At 57.7% G+C, this 20,930-nt stretch overlaps 1 protein-coding gene across 1 annotated transcript in view; it reads right to left on the bottom strand.

The window, feature by feature from the left end:
* The window catches only part of SH2B3 (SH2B adaptor protein 3), a 29,199-nt gene extending 9,490 nt beyond the window's left edge, over nt 1-19,709 (bottom strand). The window contains exon 1 of the mRNA XM_012778384.3: nt 16,129-19,709. Coding sequence (XP_012633838.1) covers nt 16,129-16,974 — 846 coding nt within the window. The 5' untranslated portion in view covers nt 16,975-19,709. The remainder of the gene's footprint in view (nt 1-16,128) is intronic.
* Between the last annotated feature and the right edge of the window lie 1,221 nt (nt 19,710-20,930).

Here is a 20,930-nt window from a genome sequence, read left to right as displayed (position 1 = left end):
GACAGTACTTGCTCCAGCAGTTAGGGGTGTGGGGAGGAACTCCCTCACCGCCCTGCCGTGTGCCACCTCTGTGCGAGGAGCGGTGCGTGCCAGCCTGGCCCCGTGAGACCCCCAGGCGGCGCAGAGGCTGGTGTCGTGTCCCCGCTTCGTACGTGAGCAGACTGAGGCTCAGACATCTGCACGTGGGGACTGGCCCAGGCACAGGGAACCCGTCACGACCACCGGCGCGGAGGCCCCGGCCGTGAGCCCAGCTCGCACTCCCCAGGGCCCTGGCTGGCGCCGGAGCCACCGGCATCTGAGCGGCTGGTGGCCGAGAGGGCCTGGCAGGGAGGCCGGGCCACGGAGGCCTCTATTCCATCCCCCCCAGGTACCAGGGAGCCACAGGAGACATAGAGGAGGAGAAGGCACAGAACTGGTTGTGGGCCTGGGCCAAGCAGCCTGGATCCCAGTCCCAGGTGGCTGCTGGAGGTAAAGGGGGTGCTTGCAGGGGACCCCCACTGTGCGTGGAGTCAGGCCAGAAAACAGGGTGACGCCTGGACTTCCTGCAGGTGGGCAGCGTGGAGATGGAATGGCTGCAGTCCTGACATGCTACTCCCAGGCATGTCACGATTGGTAGACTTAGCTCCCACCCCGTGACGCTGCCCAGGTTCCCCCACTTGCCCCCGGCGCACACCCATCGTCCCACGCACGCAGGAGGCTGGCACGGGAGCGTCACTTGAGTCTACCGCCTGGCCTTGCGTGTGGGGTGCCCTGCCTGTTCCAGACTGCATGTCCTAGCAGAGGAAAGCTCGCCTCCTCCAGGGAGCCTTCCCTGACTACTAAGTCAAGTCACAGTGCATGTGATTACCGGGCTGCCGTCATTTCCCGCTGGTGCAACTGGCGCCTCCGCCATCTGACTGGGAGAGGGCCGCTGGGGTTGGGGCACCCTCGCCCCCAGCGGGGGGGGGGGGCCCAGAGGAGGCATCCAGAGAGTTGCCGGCAGACGAGTATCTGGTGGGTGCTGGGACCTGTAGCCCGAGGGTGTCCGGGGCACAGAGGCGTGGACGCGTGGCGGGTGATCTCAGCCCTCCGGGCACCTGGCTCTGGGGCACAGGACGGCAACTAGCCGGTCCCAGACGCCGGACAGATGTCGGCACTTCGGCCACACGTTGCTTCCCTGCTCTGTCCCCGCGAGGACCCAGCGCCACCCTCGCAGGCCCTTCAAACGTGGCTGCGGCTCTTTCCCTCTGCGTGACCCTGAGCAGATCTCCGCGCCCGCTGTCGCTTCCTTATCTACGACATTCGGACCAGGACGGAACCTGCTCTAGGGCTCTGCAGGTGAAGCTGAGGCCACAGGGGCCTCCCAGAGTCACCCAGGTCCCCGTGGGCCACAGCACGTCTGCCCCTCGCTCTGCGCCCTGTTGCCTCACGCTCCTCCCCACGGGCGCAGGAAGAGCTGGCCAGGTCGGCCCTCCTTCCTGGCAAGGGCGCCCGTGCCGGAAACAGGGACCTCCCCAGCCAGCCGGGCAGAGACACCCCCAGATGCAGCTGTGCTCAGCACCCCAGTCCCTGCGAGACCCCTCCTTGCTCCAGGCAGGTGGCACCCCAGGTCCGGGCCTGAGGGACGGGGCTGTGGGGACAATAGGGCACATGCTGGCCTGGCTTTCCCTTCCCCAGGGAGACCGTGTGGGGGCCGGCATCGCGGCCGAGCTGTTAGGACCAGGGCACGGGGCAGGACAGACGGGCGGGGCTCGTCTACAGCCCCACACAGCCAGCATCCCGCACGTGTCAGAGACAGAATCAGTGACACAGACACAGAGCCCCTCAGACAGTGACCACCCCACTGCACAGTCACAGTGGCAGGGACACAAAGCCCCTTTCAGATGCTAGAATAGCCTCCCCCACACATACCCAGAGACCCCCCTCCGGAGAGACAGCTCCCAGCACACACAGCCAGTCTGGGGTCCCCAATAACCACGTGGGCCCCTCCTGAGACGCAGGCGCCCTGGCTCCCACTGGTGGCCCAGCGTGGAGGGGTGGGGTGCACGCTGTCCCCCGCTGCCAGCTGTGAGGACAAATGCATGCTTCTGCTCTCAGGCCTGCCTGGGGGCCATGGCCAAGGCTTGGGGTGTGTGGCTTAAAAGGGACCATCCCTGGGAACCCCACCCCCCTACTCTCGTCGCACAAACAGGGAAATCAAGGGACACCTTCCCTGCTGCTCTGGCCTCCCACAGGAGGACAGAAGTCCAGAGCCAACCCCAGGCCCCGGGGAGGAATGTCCTGGGATGGAGCCTTGCAACGGGGCAGGGACTGAGGGAGGAGCCGGACCTCCACCAGCCTGGGCTCCTGCTGCCACTGCCCAGGCCCTCTGCGCAGGGGCCACGCCTGGCCAAACTGCTGGGCTCTCAGGTGCCAAGTAGGGACAGACAACTGTCAGGCCCCGGGAGCTGAACTGCCGTGAGAAGCCAGCATGCGCTGCACCGCTCACGCCAGCTTCCTTCCAGGCTCTGTCCCCACCTGAGCGTCTCTGGAGCATAGAAGTGGCATCTCTGGGCAGGACTCGGCATGGCACCTGAGGGGGCCACCAGACCCAGTCCAGGCCTGGCTCCCACCTGCCACTCACTGCACACCAGCTGCCATCAGCCCACGCCCCAAGCAACCACATCCTGCTCCCCGCCGTCACCGGCCTGGCCAAGCCCGGGCCCTGCCGTCAGCCACACCTTCCCCAGGCTGCGTCTTCTGCCCCCAGCCACGCAGCCCCAGGGACCCCAGACCTGAGTGCCAGGCTGTGCTCAGCCCCACCAGACAGAAGGGAAAGCAGAACCCCTGGAGGTCACGCCCCTTGTCCAGGCCACCTGGCGGGGAGAGGGCCAGCCGGCCCGCCCAGCACCAGAGGGTATGCTCTGTGCACCTCGAAGAACACCCTCGAGGACAGCAGCCAGGGCCCCGAGTCTGTGGGTGATCACAGTGCGTGTCATAGGGCCTGAGGGGTGAGTCTGTGTGTCACAGCGGGCTGGGGGGCCAGAGCTGGCCAACCCCCAGGGCTTGGTCGGGCACCCACCGCCCAGCCGCAGAGCCAGGACCAGTTAGGGGAAGCCCCGGGACTGGCATCTGCTGGGCGAGGGTGGAAATCACTGTGGTTAAGAAACAGCAAATAACCTCTGTCACCAGCCTCAGGTGGGGGAGTGCACCCAAGGGGAGGGGTCTGGTCACCAAGAGGATCCCCCAAAGCCCCGGATGGACGGCGGCCACTGCCTGCCTTCGAAGAATGATGATTCAGAAGAAGAGGTGAGGGCGAGGCCCTCAGGGCCAGCGGGGCTCCCCCGGCCGCGCAGTGCCGCGGCCCCTCGCCAGGCGCCCGCTCCAGCCACTTGGAGGTGCAGGAACCTGAGTCCTTATGCGCTCATCTGGCATGAGTTGTCATACTGTTATCTTTAGCTTGTGTTCACTGAGCACTTGCTATGTGTGAGACCTTGACACACAGCATCTCACTGATAGCACAAAACAACAGGAAACGACACCAGCCACAAAGAATAAAAGCCAGCTGGATTAAATAATTAAAAGTGAAAAGGAAACCTAGATAGAACTGGAATAAAACCTAAGTAATTATTTATCTGATTCCCGGGTGAGGAAGGCCTTTCTAAGCAGAAATGCAAAGAATAAAACCATAAAGGAAGAGAGTCCTGGATTTAACTGCCTGGAATTTACAAACCTTCATAAGCCAAGAAACTCAGGAGCAAAACTGAAGTCAAATGGGAAACCAGGGAAATACTTGTAACATGTGACAGAGCTAATATCCATGCTATGTTAAGAACACTTGCAAATCAAGAAAAAGGCAGGCAGTACAGGAAAAGAGCATGCAAAGGAAATGCGTGACAAGTCACAAAAAACGTATATGACCATGAAACATAAGAGAAGCTATCAAAATCTATAGGGATGGAAAGTAGACTAGTGGTTGCCAGGGGCTGGGGGGATTTGGAACTGACTGCTAGTAGGTCCAGGGTTTCTTTCTAGGGTGATGTTCTAGAAGTAGACAGTGGTGATGGTCGCACAATTGTGTAAATGTACTAGAAACCAATGAAGTGATACACTTTAAGTAAATTTTATGGTATGTGAATTATATCCCAATTTAAAAAATGAGAAATGGCCAATCACACCCATAATCAGAAAAGACTAGATAACCACTTTTCACCCAGATGTTGGCAAAGGCTTTTAAAGTAATACCCAGTGCTGGCATCAAGGATGATGAGATGATAAATAGGTATAACCTTTCTGGAAGGCTATTTGAAAAGGATATATCAAAAGTATTAGAAATGGCTAATACGGCCGGGTGCGGTACCTCACACCTGTAATCCCAGTTCTTTGGGAAGCCAAGGTGGGAGGATCACTTGAGGACAGGAGTTTGAGATCATTCTGGGCAACATAGCAAGACCCCATCTCTAAAAAAAATAAGTTTTGTTTTTTTTTTTAATTAGCCAGGTGTGGTGGTGTACACCTATAGACTCAGCTACTCAAGAGGCTGACGGGGGAGGGTTGCTTGAGTCCAAGTGTTTGAGGCTGCAGTGAGCTATAATAATGTCATTAATGTCACTACACTCCAGCCAGGGTGACAGAGCAAGACCTCATCTCTTAAAAATATGGCTAATGGCTACTAAGCAGATGAAAAGGTGTTCAATATCATGAGCCACCAGAGAAATACAAACCCAGTTAAGATACTGCTTAACTCACTAGAATGGCGAGGACGTGGAGAAACGAGTCCCAGTGGGTTGCTGGTGGGAATGACAAGTTGTAGAGCTGCACTGGAAACCAGTTTGGCAGTTCCTCAAAATGGTAAACTCAGAACTCCCAGATAACCCAGCCATCCCAGTCCTAGATATGTTCACATGTACCCAAGAAAAATATATATCCACACACAAACTTATACGGGAGTGTTACAGCAGCATCATTCATAACAGCCGATAGTGGGAACAACGTGACGCCCAGCAGTGGAATGGACAAAATGTGGCGAATCCACACAACGGAATGTTATTCAGCTATGAAGAAACAAAATACTGACATGTGCCACAACCCGGATGACCTTAAAAACGTGAGGCTGCGTGCAAGAAGACAGGCGCGAAGACCGTACGTTCCGTTCACACGCGGTGTCCAGCGTGGGCGACCCCCGGACGCGGAGTGGGCGAGCGCTTCCCGGGGGCTGGGGGGGGGCGGTGGGAGCGGCTGTTCGTGGGTACAAGAGTTTCCTTTTGAGATGATGAAAATAGTCTAAAATTAGCTTATGGCGAGGGTTGCACAACTCTGTAAATATATTAAAAACCAATGAATTGTATCTCAAGCTTTGTGAGAGAGAAAGCAAGCCAGGGTGTATGACAAGTGCCGATAAAGCGAGAGCCAGTTCTCCCCTTCTAGCAATTTCGCCAAAGGAGATAATCAGAGACGGGTACCAAGATGGTCATCGCCGCGTTATCTACACTAGCAAGAAAGTCAGAAATGATAGGAACGGGTCTAGGTAAGAAAGGGGACTGGGCCGGGCGCGGTGGCTCACGCCTGTAATCCTAGCACTCTGGGAGGCCGAGGCGGGCGGATTGCTCGAGGTCAGGAGTTCGAAACCAGCCTGAGCAAGACCCCATCTCTACTAAAAATAGAAAGAAATTAACTGACCAACTAAAAAATATATATATAAAATATTAGCCAGGCATGGTGGCGCATGCCTGTAGTCCCAGCTACTCGGGAGGCTGAGGCAGCAGGATCGCTTGAGCCCAGGAGATTGAGGTTGCTGTGAGCTAGGCTGACGCCACGGCACTCACTCTAGCCTGGGCAACAAAGTGAGACTCTGTCTCAAAAAAAAAAAAAGAAAGGGGACTGGACACATCTGCCACGGCCTGTGCCAGTGGACTACTCTGCAGCCAGTTACATAAAAAAAGAAAACATTCTTGAAAAATATTTAAGAATACAGAAAAATGTCCAAGACGTGTGAAAGTGAAAAAAGCAGTAGCAAAATAGCATGAAGACTGTCAGGCCCAGAGGCCGGGTGTTTGTGCCGAAGCTCCTGCCTGGGTGTCCAGCCAGGTCTGGGCTCCGGGGACTGCGGGAGGAAGGAGGACGGCGCAGACAGTCGCAGCGTGCCGGTGGAGGCAAAGTTAGATTTAAAAAGACCAAAAAGACAAGAAACAGACTGTTATAATGGCATCTACTGAACTAGAAATGCTAGTGCTCTCTGGATTCTGGGATTGTGTATGGTTTTTCAAGGTTTTTTGTTTTTTTATAATTTCTGCCGTGAGCTTTTACTAATTGAAAAAACAAAATCAAAAGAAAATCATGAAGAACTCAGAGAGGGAGGCCCTCGGCAAGCCAGAGCCGTTTCCTAGATTACGTGAGGTTTTTAGATGAGACAAAGGAGGGCCCCCAGTTCCAGAGGGTTCCCCAGAGGCTTCTCTCTCTACCCGCCCGTGCTGGGAGGGGGCGCGCAGGGCTGTGGTCGGGTGGGGCGGGGGATCCCGGCGGCCCCCACCGCGAGGGGCAGAGGCCTGGTGGCCCCAGCCTCCCCTGTGGCCGTCACCCACGGGTCCCAGAGGCGGAACAGTCAGCGGGGTCTGTGGCCGCCTCCCCAATGCAGAGGGTAGGTAGGAAAAAGGGGTGTGGTGCCCCAAAAAGGAAGTTAAGGAGGCCCCCCCTGCGCTAGGGGAGGAAGCCCCCCCACCCCCAGGGCCAGCACTCAGAGTGCAGAGACCTTTTCTAGAGCATTCGGTTTCCTTTTCCATTCACAAAGGATGGTGGGGGATTTCCAGCAGCGCGGAGGGGCCCCAGCCTGCTGCCCACCCTGGGAGGGCGCCTGGGGGCCCACCCTGGGATCCGGTGGCTTCTCTCCCCTTCTTCTGCCCCTCAGGGTGGGAACACGTTGTGCCAAGTTCTCCCTGAGCCTGTACTGGGCTCAAAGCAAGCCAGCAAGGCGAGCACGGGCATCCCATTTTCCAAGTGAGCAACAGAGGCTCCGGGAGGCCAAGTTTTTGGCCCAGAGCCACAGAGCAAGGGCACAAGTGGCAAGATCTGAACCCAAACCCGTCCATCGGCCTTTCTCCAGTACCTAACTTTTGGCCCCCAGACCCTGAGCCCATAGCTGCCGAGCCCACAGCCCCGAATGACTCCACGGTGGTCTCTGGTCTCTTCCCAAAACCCAGCCCCACAGACAGACAGGATACAAGACCAGCGCCCAAGACGCTAGCGAGCACATGGCCCAGGAGCAGGACAGGGGGGTGGGGGTGGGGGAGGCTGGACGTGGCCCCAGCGGTGCCAGGACAGGTGACAGTAACTCATGTCGTTAGCCCCCTCCCCTCGCTGGATTCGGGGCACTTTCTAGCCTGTGGATTCACAGAATTTGTGCCGAAAGGAAACACACAGATACCATCTGCCCGCGGTCTCAGCGCAGTCGGGGGTTTCTGCTAAGCAGCAAAGCACTTTTTCAAAAATGACTTTACACGGAACCCCAGTAAGAGGACAGATGGGGGCTGCACGGCTGGGGCCCGGCCCACCCCATGCCCCTCCCGCACAGCGCGGAAGGCCCAGCCCCAGCCCTCTGGGTGCCCACCGCACAGCTCAGGGAGCGCTGGGACCTGCCCAGGTCCCACGGCAGAGCGAGCGGGCAGCCACCTGCCCCGGGCCTACCAGGGAGAGGTGGGACCGGGCAGCCACCGGCCTCTTAAGCCCCTGTCTGCCCAGGGGGACATCTGGGCTCCGAGCCACGAAGATCCACTGGGCTTCGGTGGAGGGCAGGCGCCTTCTCGCCTGTTTGGGGACCTAAACACAAACGCCCCGGCCTTGGCGAGCCCACTCGGGACGCCATTCCTGGCTCTTCTGTCTCTCAGCTGTGTGGCCCTGGGCAAGTCTCTCTCCCTCTCTGTGCCTCCTTTGAGGAATTACTATCCCCACCTCACAGGGTTTGTGGTGAGGCTTCCGCGGGATGTATCAAATGCAGTGCCTGTCACGCTGAAACTGACAGATGACAGGACAATAACGATGGCGCTCCACAGACAGCAGGTCAGCTGATCCTGCGGCGGGGGCCATTATTAGCTCTTTTCACTTGAGGAAACTGAGGCACAAGGAGGGCAGAGTGCCTTTCCCGAGGTCACACGGCTCCCAAGGGGCAGAAGCAGAACCCAGCCCCTCCTGCCACCCCCTCCCCCCACACTCCTGCCTGAGAGGAAACCGCCAGGCCCCGGCGGACGTCCCTTTCTCTCTGCTTCCTCTTTCCCACACACCGAGGCGGGCGCTGGGGGTGGCTCCCTGCGTCCCCCGCCCAGGCCCTGGGCCCACAGCCAGGCTCCTGTGGCCGCTCCCAGCCTCAGTTTCCTCCTCTGCACAGCAGGTGGGACGACGGCGCCTGCCGGGAAGAGCTCCAGGGGCACCCAGTGGGCGGTGAAGGCCCCGTGCACCCGAGCCCTCCTGCAGCCGCGGCCCCAGGCAGGCCCGTGCCCACCCACGGCACAGGTGAGAATCCCGAGGCCAGCAAGGCCAGGCCACTCGCCCAAGGACACCTGGCTCAGGGGGAGCAGAACGGGGACAGCTCTGAACCACACTTGCCCCAACGCCCCACCCCCACAAGGCCAGGCCCGGCCACACCACTTCCTCCCCAGGACCTGAGGCCGGGGTGCAGGTGGGGGCTCAAGGGCTGTGCGCTGAGTCCCCCCAGGGCATCCCCCACCCCCTCTCCAGGCTTGCATCACTGGGTGCGCTGGGCCCACCAGGTCCTAGTGCCAGCTGAGGGGGGCACAGGCCAGCCTCTGCACCTCAGTGTCCCCATCTGTAAAATTGTGGCACTGGACAAAAGGGTTGGAGAGCCAGAAACAGGTGTCCCCACCGGGCAGGGCCCCTGGTTAAACAGCTCCACCCACAGGAACAACAGGAAGTCCTTCTGAGGGCTCACCAGGCCCAGTCCAGTCCAACTGCCTGGGTTCTAAGCCCCTCTTGTCCCTTCACAAGCTGTGTGACCTTGGGCAAGCCACCTTAACTCTCTTGGCCTTGGTTTCCCCATCTGTGAAATGGGCATAATTACAGCACCTACGTGCATGGGGCCGCTCTGAGGCTTGAATGAAGCCAGGTCAGTACAGCCTGACACATAATGACAGCCAGTACATGCTGGCATTTTCCAACAGTTGTCAGAACTCCCGCATCGGCCCTGCTATACAGATAAGGGAAACTGAAGCTCGGCCCCCAGAACCGCCAGGGCTTAAGACCATCTTGGCCAACCTAGGCCAAGGTATATAAGGAAACTGAGGCCCAGAAGATTGGTTATGCTCCATTTGAAATGGGACACCCGGCTCTCAGGGAAGGCCTTGTGCCCAAGGTCAGCCACGCCTGGCCCCATGGCTGTTTCTAGCATCTGCCCCCTCCCCCAGGGCCCGACCCCCACTGCCTCTGTCAGGCTGGCCCACTGCGGCAGCTGGCACAGGCTGGGGCCCACTCCCAGAGTGCCAGCTTGGCACCGCCCGATCCTCTGATTTTATAAGAGAAACCAGTAGTCTGGGTCTTATTTTTATTTCTTTTTATGAGACAGGGTCTCACTATGTTGTCCAGGTTGGTCTCAAACTCCTGGGCTCAAGCCACCCACCTCCACAGCCTTCCAAAGTGCTGGGCTTCTGGGCGCGCACCACCACGCCTGCCTTGAAGTCTGATTCTTATGTGAGATCTCTCCATTTTATGTTTTTAAATATTGGCAACCAATCCAATGTCCTCATTTGTCCTGTAACTGCCAGGCGAGACGGTGCCCCTGAGGCCTGGCCTGGGCTGGCATTCCACACCCTCTGGTTTGAGCCAGCTCCACAGATGGCCTGGGGCTTGGGGGTCAGGAGCCTGGGTGCGTCTCTGCCTCCCCCAGCGTCCGGTTCCTCAGCTGCCCAACGGGCCAGTGGCCTGCACTCACGGAGTCCAAGGGTTTACGGCAGCGCCAGGAGCAGGAGGCTGCCACTGCACGTGCTCAGCGCCGGGCTCAGAACACGGGACGCCAAGCACGGAGCCCGGCACGCGCGTCCCCGACCCGGAGGGCGCTGGGAGGCCGCCGTCTGCTCCGGAGCGAAGCTCCCACTGCCCTCCCAGCCTCTGGTCCCTCGTTCTCCCTGGAAACAAGACACAGAACCAGAATATTCTTCTCCGTGGTGGGTCACAGAAACTAGAACCTTCTTCCCCACAGCCAGCCATAAAAGCCTAGAAATATTTCTCCAACCTCCCCTCCTGTGTCAGCTCTGGCCACAAAGAAATTCTGTCACCCACCCCATCTGGCCGGGCAGCTGCTCTGCACCCGGAAGAGGGATGGTCGGTGCAGGGGCCAGTAAGCATCTGAGGACAGGCCTGTCACCCCTCGATCAGACACGTCTGTCCTTCTTCATGGAGTCTGAACTCCCTCATCATGTAAAACTCAAACTCAGTAACTCTGTTGTGCTTTTCTCTTGGGGCTTGCTCTGTTTTTTTAAGACAGAGTCTCACTCTGTTGCCTGGGCTAGAGTGCCGTGGCGTCAGCCTAGCTCTCAGCAACCTCAAGCTCCTGGGCTCAAATGATCCTCCTGCCTCAGCCTCCCAAGTAGCTGGGACTACAGGCATGCGCCACCATGCCCGGCTAATTTTTTCTATATATATTTTTGGTTGTCCAGTTAATTTCTTTCTATTTTTAGTAGAGATGGGGGTCTCACTCATGCCCGGCTAATTTTTCCTATATGTATTTCTGGTTGTCCAGTTAATTTCTTTCTATTTTTAGTAGAGACGGGGGTCTCACTCATGCCCAGCTAATTTTTCCTATATGTATTTTTGGTTGTCCAGTTAATTTCTTTCTATTTTTAGTAGCGATGGGATCTGGCTCTTGCTCAGGCTGGTCTCGAACTCCTGAGCTCAAACAATCCGCCAGCCTGGGCCTCCCAGAGTGCTAGGATTACAGGCGTGAGCCACCAGGAGGGCCTGCTTTTCTCTTGTTAATCTTTTGCTACAGGCTTGGCCTGCCCCTCATGTGGGTGGGGACAAGGGTCACACCTTTCTCCCGCATATATACACTGCTCCCCACCCTGGCCCTGCCCCAGGGGAGGGAGGAGCTGCAGGACTGGTGGCCATGGAGACCCCAAGGTCTTTTTAGAAGAACTCTCCCATGGCCAGCCTGCATGGAGACCACCGGTAGCTCCAGGGGTTCCTCCACCCCACTCCCACCACCAAGTAGATGGCCAGTGACTCAGGCCCTCTGGGCCTAAATCCTGCCATTGTTCCCATTACTCTCAACATAAAACCTAAAGTCCTCCATGTAGCCGACATGGCCTCACCTAAGCCGCTCCCTCACCTTTCCAGCCTCATCCCTCCTTGCTCCCCCACACCCAGCCCTGCTGCTCGGTTATTCCTCAAACCTGCCTGATTCACGCCTACCCCAGGGCCTTTGCACCAGCCATTTCCTCAGCCTAGGACTCCTTCACCCAGGCCTTCTAGAGCCAGCACCGCCTGCCCCTTGGCAGAGGCAACCTCCGCCTCCCAGCAGAGGCAACCCCCTCCCGTCCTCTCAAGCACCAGCAATCGGTGGCCACCTGCAGGGACAACACGGAAACCAGAGAAAGCTGTAACTTCTGTACCCACCTCCTGACCTGGGGAGACAGACGTCTCCTGCAACCAACCCCCCACGGCAGGCTGTGGCTCCTCTTGCACACCCCCTCCCCGCAGCCCTAAGTGACCCTTGAGGTGGCTGCCATCACCCGTCCTTTCCAGATGAGCCAACTGAGTCTCTGAGCGAGGAGGGGACAGGCTGAGCGTCACACAGCAGGTCACAGGTGGAACTGGGACCCAACTCCAGTTGAGGCTGATGCACGAGCCTCTGGCCACCTGTCCTCTGACTTCTGGGAAGCATTTGCTGGCTGAGGCTCAAGTGACATCGTGGGCAGCTGTCCTCCGTCTTGTCCTCAAAGTCTCTTTCTGCTCTGGGCAGATGGCCTCTGTTCCCTGGTCCCTCTGGGCGCCCTCTGCATGACAGAGCCCGTCACCCCCACCCGATGGCTGCAGATCTTCTGCTCCTATTGTGTGAGGCTGCTGTCACAGCCAGCGCCAGGGTCAGAGGTCAGAGGTCAAGGCTGACAACCTGGCAGGCGCCCTGGAGACTGTGGGCTGAGCGGACACTCTGTGTCGCTGTGGGAAACAGCCAAGAACAGCCGGAAGCCGAGGGAAGTGAAGCCAGAGCCTGGCTGGACCTGCTGCCAGGGGCCGGGAGGGGCCCCACAGGGCTGCCAGCTGGTGGCGACAACCCAGGCCCCCACCACTCCTGCCGAGTCCCCGGTGCCCCGGCTTCTCCCGAGGGCAGAGCCCTGAGGGATCCGACTGCCACTATCAGGGCCCTGGAGACTCTGGAAATGAGCCTGTGCGCCCGGCCCCACGTCATCACCCCAGCACACCATGACAGCACGCGACAACATAACACACACTCACCCTCTCAGTGCCAGGGGCTCAGACTGCGCCCTCCGGTGGGGCTCCCCGCAGCCCCGCTGTCCAGAGGCAGCCTGAGTCTCAGGCAGGCGATGTCACTTGCCTGAGACCCGGGGCAGGGAGAACAGCTGACTCAGTCCTCAGAACCAGCCTGACGCATGGTTTTCTAAGATGGGTTATTTTAAGCAGTGGAAGCTCCTTGCTTTATTTATTTATTTATTTATTTTTGAGTGAGATAGGGTCTCACTCTGTCACCCAGGCTGGAGTACAGTAGTGTCATTGTAGCTCACAGCAATCTCAAACTCCTGGGCTCTTTGATCCTTCTGCCTCAGCCTCCAGAGCAGCTGGGACTACAGGTGTGTGCCACCATGCCCAGCTAATTTTTTCTATTTTTTAGTAGAGAATGGGGTCTCACTTTTGCTCAGGCTGGTCTCGAACTCCTGAGCTCCAATGATCCGCCTGCCTCGGCTTCCCAGTGTGCTAGGATCACAGGCGTGAGTCACCGTGTCCGGCCTAAAGTTAAGTTTCACAGTAAACCCCACAATGTCACACAGATAACACCATGAATTTGGGCTTTCAAGATGTCACAGCCTCGAGATTTTTTATAAATGACAAGAAAAGAGTTTTTATCTGTGCTTGCATTTTTCTGACGCCTTCCAGTTGTATTTGGAATAAAATGCTAAGTCCTCACGTGGGTCTTCAGGCCTCATGTCCTTCCCCACTTGCCATCTCCCTCTGTGTTCCCACCACGCTGGCCTGTTGTTCTTTCTTCTAAACGTGCTGATCACTTCCCCACCTCAGGGCCTTTGCACATGCTGTTCCCTCTGCCTGGACTGCCCAGCAACTCTGACTCACAATTAAACTCTGTCCAAAAGTCACCTCCTTGAGACTATGAAACTTGAGTAATAAAGACAGTGTGGTGCTGGCGTGAGGACAGACATATGGGCCAATGGGACAGAACGGAGTGCAGAAGCACAGCCCAACGTGGAGGTACACTGGCTGCGGGATGCAGGTGGCCCTGCAGGACAGGGACAGATGATCGCTCAGCAGATGGTGCAGGGAGAACCAGGCATTCATATGCAGAAGAGCCATGGCCACCACCTCCCATGAGACACAAAAACTAAGTGCAAAGGGGCTCACAGTCCAAAACGAGGCAGCCCCGACAACAAAGCTTCTAAGAACAAAGAAAATATCTTCATGATGCTGGGTAGGCAAAGATTTCTTAAGCAGGACACAAAAAGCAAAGACAGGACACATAAAAGAAAGCGACTGATAAACCGGACTTCATTAGCATTAGCAACTGCAGTTCCCGAACAGGCGGCCCACGGGGCAGGAAATGCAGTTCACGGCAAAGACAGCGTCCAGATTACGGAAACGCTCCTACTAATCCATGCGGACAGAAACTCATGCAAACACCAGGCACTCCACAAACCAGCGCATTCCAATGGCCGGTACACATATGAAAAGGTGCTTGACCTTGGTGAGTCATCAGGGAAATGCAAATTAAAGCCACATTGAGACACCAGCACACACCCACCGATGACACTGAGCACCAAGTGCTGGGAAGGACGCGGAACGCGAAGCCAGAACTCGCACGCTGCTGGCGGGACCCACAACGGTGCAGCCTCTCTGGGAAAAGTTTGGCAATTCTTCTTTTTTAAGCTACAGGGGCTCACTCTGTCACCCAAGCTACAGTGCCATGGCGTCAGCCTACCTCACTGCAACCTCACAGCCCTGGGCTCCAGCGATCCTGCTGCCTCAGCCTCCCAAGTAGCTAGGACTATAGGCATGTACCACTATGCCCGGCTAATTTTTTTTTTCTATATATTTTTAGTTGGCCAATTAATTTCTTTCTATTTTTAGTAGAGACCGGGTCTCACTCTTGCTCAGGCTGGTCTCGAACTCCTGACCTTGAACTATCCGCCCGCCTCAGCCTGGCAGAGTGCTAGGATTATAGGCGTGAGCCACCTCGCCCGGCCCCAGCCAATTTCTTATAAAGGTACATGTGCACTTACTATGGGACCTAGCAATGCCATTTCTAGGAATCTACCCAAGAGAAATGAAAGCGTATGTCCACACAAAGACCTAAATGCAAATTTCATAACATGGCACTATTCATAAAGGTCCCCAGATAGAAACGACACAAATATTCAACGGAGGATGGTACAAATCAAGTGTGTGACTCTGGGACGTCAATATAGGAGCAGACTACCCAGCGATCAGAGGAAACGTGTTACTGACACGTGTTTAAGAGCACGACGAATCGCTGCAACACTACCTGGGCGAAGGCAGCCAGAAATAACGGCGACCTACTGTGTGCTCCCGTTCCCGTGACATTCAGGGACAGAAATCACACCTGCGGGCCAGCCTGAGCAAGAGCGAGAACTGGAACTTGAGCTTCCCAGGACGAAGCACGTGTGGCACAGAGCAGACGCTCGGCAGGCATCTAGCGACAAATGCACACGACCCCGGGCCTGGGCCACCCCTGCTGGCTGCCAACCCCAGGCCGAGGCCCCGCTGCCGAGCAAGGCCCTGGCACACCACAGGACCCCGGCGAGAAAGGAATTAAAGCCGCACGGTTGGCCGGGCTCGGTGGCTCACGCCTGTAATCCTAGCACTCTGGGAGGCCGAGGCGGGCGGATTGCTCAGGGTCAGGAGTTCGACACCAGCCTGAGCAAGAGTGAGACCCTATCTCTACTAAAAATGGAAAGAAATTAATTGGCCAACTAGAAATATATAGAAAAATTAGCCAGGCATGGTGGCGCATGCCTGTAGTCCCAGCTACTCGGGAGGCTGAGGCAGGAGGATCGCTTGAGCCCAGGAGTTTGAGGTTGCTGTGAGCTAGGCTGACGCCACGGCATTCTAGCCCGGGCAACAGAGTGAGACTATCTCAAGAAAACCCAAAAAAACAACAAAAAAAAGCCGCACGGTCCTGTCAACTCTGTACACCCGACTCAAAGTCGCAGCTGCAGAATGTGGCGACACCAGGCCCAGCTGCACGGTGGGAATTTAGCCGGTTGTGAAGGAAAAGGGCGCAGTTTTTTAAACTTGAACAAAAACAAAACATCAACAACATACGGGAGGTACAAAGGAATTCTAGGACAGTTTTGAACCTTCTAGAAATAAAACATCTATTTGTCACAGTCAGGGTTTTCAAAGGCCTTGGACCAACCTGCCACCACCAGCCCAGTGACACTCAAATAAGAATCAAAAGAGACGTCCCTAGACATTCTACACAATCCTTGACTTGTACTGTTCAAAACCGTCCAGGCCATCAGAACCAGGGACTTAGCAACTGTCACAGCCGAGAGGCGCCTAAAGCAGACAACTAAATCTCATGCAGTATTCCAGGTGGCATGCTGGAACAGAAAAGCCACATTAAGGAAAAACCAGCAAAACCCAGAGAAACCGTGGAGCGCAGTTAACAGTAAGGCACTAATGCTGGTTCCTTAGTCGTGACAAACACACACAGCAGAGTAAGACGATCACATCGGGTAAAGCTGGGTGCAGTGTGAAAACGAACGCTTCTATCTTCGCAACTTTACTGTAAATCTACGCTGATTCTAAAGTTGAAGGTTCATTTGTAAAAGGGCATACTTCCCCCTGGGCACTTTGCAGCCACCAGCTGGAAAACCGTCACCCCTCCCCACGGCCGTGCTCCCAACACGGAGGATGACAGGCGGCTGGCGCGGTGCGCAACCTGCGCAGGGGGCTTACCTTGGGCGGGTCGAAGAGCTCCAGCACGCGTTCGGGGCCGCCGCCGTCCGGGCCCGGGGCCCTGCGCAGCGCCAGCCTCCCGCGCTGCCAGCGCGCCCCGCTGTCCATGGAGGCCTCGTCGGCCAGGCTGTACCGCAGCACCCCCTCCTTGAGGGCCTCGGGCGGTGGCTCCCGGGCCAGACTCCAGGGCAGGAGCTTCTTGGCCAGGCTAGGCCTGGCCGGGGCCTCGCCCGCCTCCCCGGGGGCACCAGCGGCGGGGGCCGCGGGCAGCTCCCCGGCAGAGCGGCGGCGGAAGATGTGGCGGAGGCTGCGGCGAAAGTGCTGGAAGGAGCAGGGGCCGGTGGGCCGCGGCAGGGCCAGCTCCTCGGAGCTGCGGGCCTTGGGCAGGGCGGGCGCGGCGGGGCCCGGGCCCGGCTCGGCCTGGGGCGCCTCGGCCTTGGCGGCGGGCCCGCGGCCGGTCTCCCGGTAGTCGCGCGCCGGCGCGTGGCGGGGTCCCGGCGGCCCGGGCGCCCAGCCCTCGCGCACCTCGCGGCAGAAGTAGCGCTGGAACAGGTCGGTGAACTGCAGCGACACGAGCTCGGCGCGCAGGGGCGCGTGGTGCGGGTGCTCGCGGGCGAAGAGCCAGTACTGGCGGGCCAGCTCCCGCGCCGTAGCCACCGCGTGCAGCTCGCAGAACTCGCTCCAGCCCCGCGGAGACGGGGACGCCGCTGTCGCAGCAAGGGAGGCCGGGGAGGCCGAGGACGGCTGCAGGGTGGGCCCGTTCATGGCGGAGACCGAGGTGGGGCGGCCAGGCTGAAAGACACGTGGGGAGCGAGTGACAAAGGAGTGAGCAGACAGGCAGCACATGGCATATGACGACTCCAAACCAGCCCCAAGAGCCAGCACAACAGCGAAAATAAAAAATGACCATAATACCCAGTGCTGGTGAAGATGTGGTAAAATGGGCACTACCCCCACAGTGTTACTGGGTCTCCGGAGGAGTGCAGCCTTTTTGGAGTACAATTTGGCAGAATGAGATTTAGACCCAGTAATCGCTCTTCTAAATATTCAAGAGAAACACTTGCTCATATGCAGAAAGGTGCGTACCGAACACTTCCCTGATAGACGCTTCCTGCCTCAATGTTTGTAATAGGGAAAAATCAGTCACAACCCAAATGCCTGGCAGCGGAAGACTAGTGACCTACACTGCTACATCCACAGGCTGAAATGCGCTGCAGCAGTTGGGAAGGATGAGGCAGAGCTGTTCCACCGCCTCCGGGAGAGCCCTAAGGCACCCCATGAAGCAAAAAAACAAACTACAGAACACCACGAACTGTATAATCCTATCCACATAAACACACATAAAACTGAACTAATTTTTATGCATAAAAATTAAAATGCGGAGGCAAACCCATCCTGAAGCAGGGGTGACCTCTGCAGAGGAACCGGATGGGGGTGGGGGGAGGGGAGGCAGGGGCCAAGTACCCGAGGAAGACTGTTACTACTTATCTCTAGAAAACAGGGTTAAGAACATAGATTTTGGCACTCTGGGAGGCTGAGGCGGGAGGATGGCTCAAGGTCAGGAGTTCAAAACCGGCCTGAGCAAGATCCCATTTCTACTAAAAATATAAAGAAATTAATTGACCACCTAAAAATATTTAGAAAAAATTAGCCAGGTGTGGTGGCTCATGCCTGTAGTCCGTCCCAGCTACTCGGGAGGCTGAGGCAGGAGGATCACTTGAGCCCAGGAGTTTGAGGCTGCTGTGAGCTATGCTGATGCCACGGCACTCTAGCCTGGGCAACAGAGAGTCTGTCTCAAAAAAGAAAAGAACACAGATTTTGGAGCCTGGGTTCAAATCCCGGCACCACCACTTACTAGTTGTGTGACCTTAAGTGAGTTACTTGATTTCCATCTGCCTCAGTTTCCCCATCTGTAAAACGGTGACATGATCCTGCCTACTCTCTAGGAGTGTTATGCGGATGAACTGAGCTAATAAACATGAAGGCCTTAAAAGCCAGGAAGAGCATCAGCAGGGCGGCTGCTGTCTCTGCTATCTCGCTGCTACAGTACGAGCGTACCACTGGCGTCTGCAAAAATAAATATAAAACGACAAAGAGGAATAAATTTACAAGGCTCATGGGGTGCAGAGGTGTCTCCTGCTCGGATGGGGTACTCTCAGGACAGGCAGACCCCTCTCGACGGGGGCCTCCTCCTCCTCCCCTGGCTGGAGGGCCCTTCCTCAGGCACAGGACAATCAAAATGGCACCGAGTGCCACCTCTTTGCATCTGCAGTGCTAAATAGCTCAGACCTCTGCAGTCACCATCAGGACTGTCCTTCTGTCCTCCTAAGCCTGGCTGGGCCGGGGCCCCTGCTGGGGATGACGTATGGGTGACCGAGAAGGAGCAGCGCTCTCCCGGCTCCTCCGTGCGAAGCCGGGCACCCAGAGTCCCCTGAGCACGCCCTGGGCAGACGCCAGCGGCTCAGGAGCACAGGTTGCAGAGCCACATGAGCCTGGGGACGAATGCCACCTCCATCTACTCCCACATGTGCCCCTCGCCGCAAACACCACCGAGGGCCTACTGTGCGCCAGGCCTGGGGTACGAGGGTGAATGAGACAGAACCCTGCTCTCCTGGGGCTCACATTACAAAGCGCGCCACATATCGGCCTGTCACCTGATTAGGGCCCTCTGAACCTCCATTTCCTCAACTGTCAAGCGGTGACAGTGTCGTGTCCACCCCGCAAGCTGTCTGTTAAGGATTCCTCGAAAGGGGGCTCAAGGTGGGTGGAGATCTGAACCCAGGATCGGGGTTTCTCCTGCCTCACGCCACTCCACGGGCCCCTGCCCTTCATGTAGCCCGGCACGCTGGGCACAGCTGCAGGACCGCAGCAGCGAGAGGCTGCCCCTGCCACCTCCGGGCCACGGTGGAGACCTGCGGCTGACGGTGGCAGACTACCTAGACACAGCAGGTGCCTCTGCCCCCGCTGGGCAGGTGCTCGGCACACAGTCGACATCTTCGCACGTCACGGCATGCGTGGAACCCGCACACAGTAGGCAGTTTGCACATAGCAGGTAGTCAGTATAAGCTGCCAGGCAGAAGGGACAGGAGAAAGGCCACATCTGCCCTTGGCCACCATGCTCTGCCGGTGGCTGAAGGGGGCAGGCCTTACCCCCACGTGGACCCCTGTCCTGGGTCAGTCCCGAAGTCCCCCCACCCAGACTCTGCATGGGGGGGGCCCAGAGAGCTCTGATTCCAGACCCGGGTTCCTGCTCCATCTGCACGACCCACGGGATCCGCCCCCAGACACGCTGCTGTCTCTGGGCGCTGGCCTGAGCCGCTCCCGCTGCCCTTCCCGCTGTCTGCCCCCGGCTGCGCATGCGGGAAGCCTTCCCAGCTCCCAACCGCGAGGAGGCCGAACTTGTCCTTCCGCACATGGGCCACACTCTATGGCTCTACTATCTCCCCGCCAGGCCGTGAGTTCCATGGTGCCAGGGGTTGGTCTGTGCTCCATGTCCAGTTCCTAGCATACAGCAGGAGCTCAATGAATGAAGGTACGAATGCAAGGTACCATTGGATTTGCAACCTGTGGCTCTTCTGGCAGATGCACCAACCAGCCCCTCCCCCCCCCCCCCCCCCCCCGCCTGGGCTAGTCTACCTCCTGGGCGCCCTGGGTCTCTGTCCTTCTGCCCGGAACACCTGTCCCTGTCCAACCCGTATGGCACAGTCTTGAAGGCCAACTGCAGGGCCAAACGCTGGCAGGAGTCTCCTCAGAACAGCTGTGCCCACGCCAGGCTCCCTCTCTGTCCCCGCATCCTCCGATCCCCCCGTAGGAACGATGACATTTCCCGAGCAGTCACTACATGTCAGGCCTTTCTCTTGCCATTTCTGCCAAACATGAGCTCTCCCAAGCTTCACAACAGCCCTAGAAAGGAGGGCCAATTACTGCTCCCATTGTACAGGGGGAGAAACTGAGACAGAGAGGTCCCACGGCTGGTGACAGAGGGCACTGCCGAATGCCTGCTCAGCGCCCGGCCACAGGCTGCACAAAAGGGCTCCCTGCCCAGTGACGTTCACTGAATGAGTGAGAGGAGACATAAAGACACCCAGCTCCCCCGCCAGGCGGGAGTCACCGGCATCTCTGTCCACGTCACTAACCCACCAGTGGTCAGCAAGACAGTCGTAAGGTGAAAATACGAAAAAGCGATGAGAACAGTAAATGACACTGTTACCATTTCAGCCTCTCTGTGCCCTGCTCCGTGCTAGACACTGCACAGGTCACTCTTTCAGTCCCCCAGGGAGGGGACCTACCACTGTGTCTATGTCACAGAGAGGAAAACCGAGGCCTGCGGGAGGCTGTCCAGAGTCACACGGCGGCTGAGGGGCAGAGCTGGCTGAACATGGGCAACACTGCTCACCCCCTTCCACCGCCCCCACCCGGGGCGCGCCCCCCCAGGGCCGAGAGGCTTCTCATTCCTGCCGACTCAGGCTCCAGAAATCGTCAGTTGTGGGAACCAAGGCACCACTGGGTGGCATTGAGTCCTGCTCCCACCACCCTGGCTGCCAGCAAAGGTGGGAGAAAAGGCTCCGAGACCCCATCCAGAGACCCCTGGAGCTCCTGAGCAAACCTGGGGTCACGTCCCTTGCTCGTGTGTGACACCTCAGTGTCACCATCTGTCAAATGGGCTGAAGTCCTCTTCTTGGCGTTCACTGGGAACACGCTAAGGACTGCTGTCCGTCGGTGCTTGCCACAGGGCTTCATAAAGGAGTGGCGCCGCTATCTCATGACCATGATCGCTGGAGCACGCGCGCTCCGAGCCCGCT

Source organism: Microcebus murinus, chromosome 22 (assembly GCF_040939455.1).
Source record: "Microcebus murinus isolate Inina chromosome 22, M.murinus_Inina_mat1.0, whole genome shotgun sequence".
Taxonomy (NCBI): Eukaryota; Metazoa; Chordata; class Mammalia; order Primates; family Cheirogaleidae; genus Microcebus; species Microcebus murinus.
The sequence above is the reverse complement of the archived record's forward strand: the minus strand, read 5'-3'. Positions and strand labels throughout refer to the sequence as shown.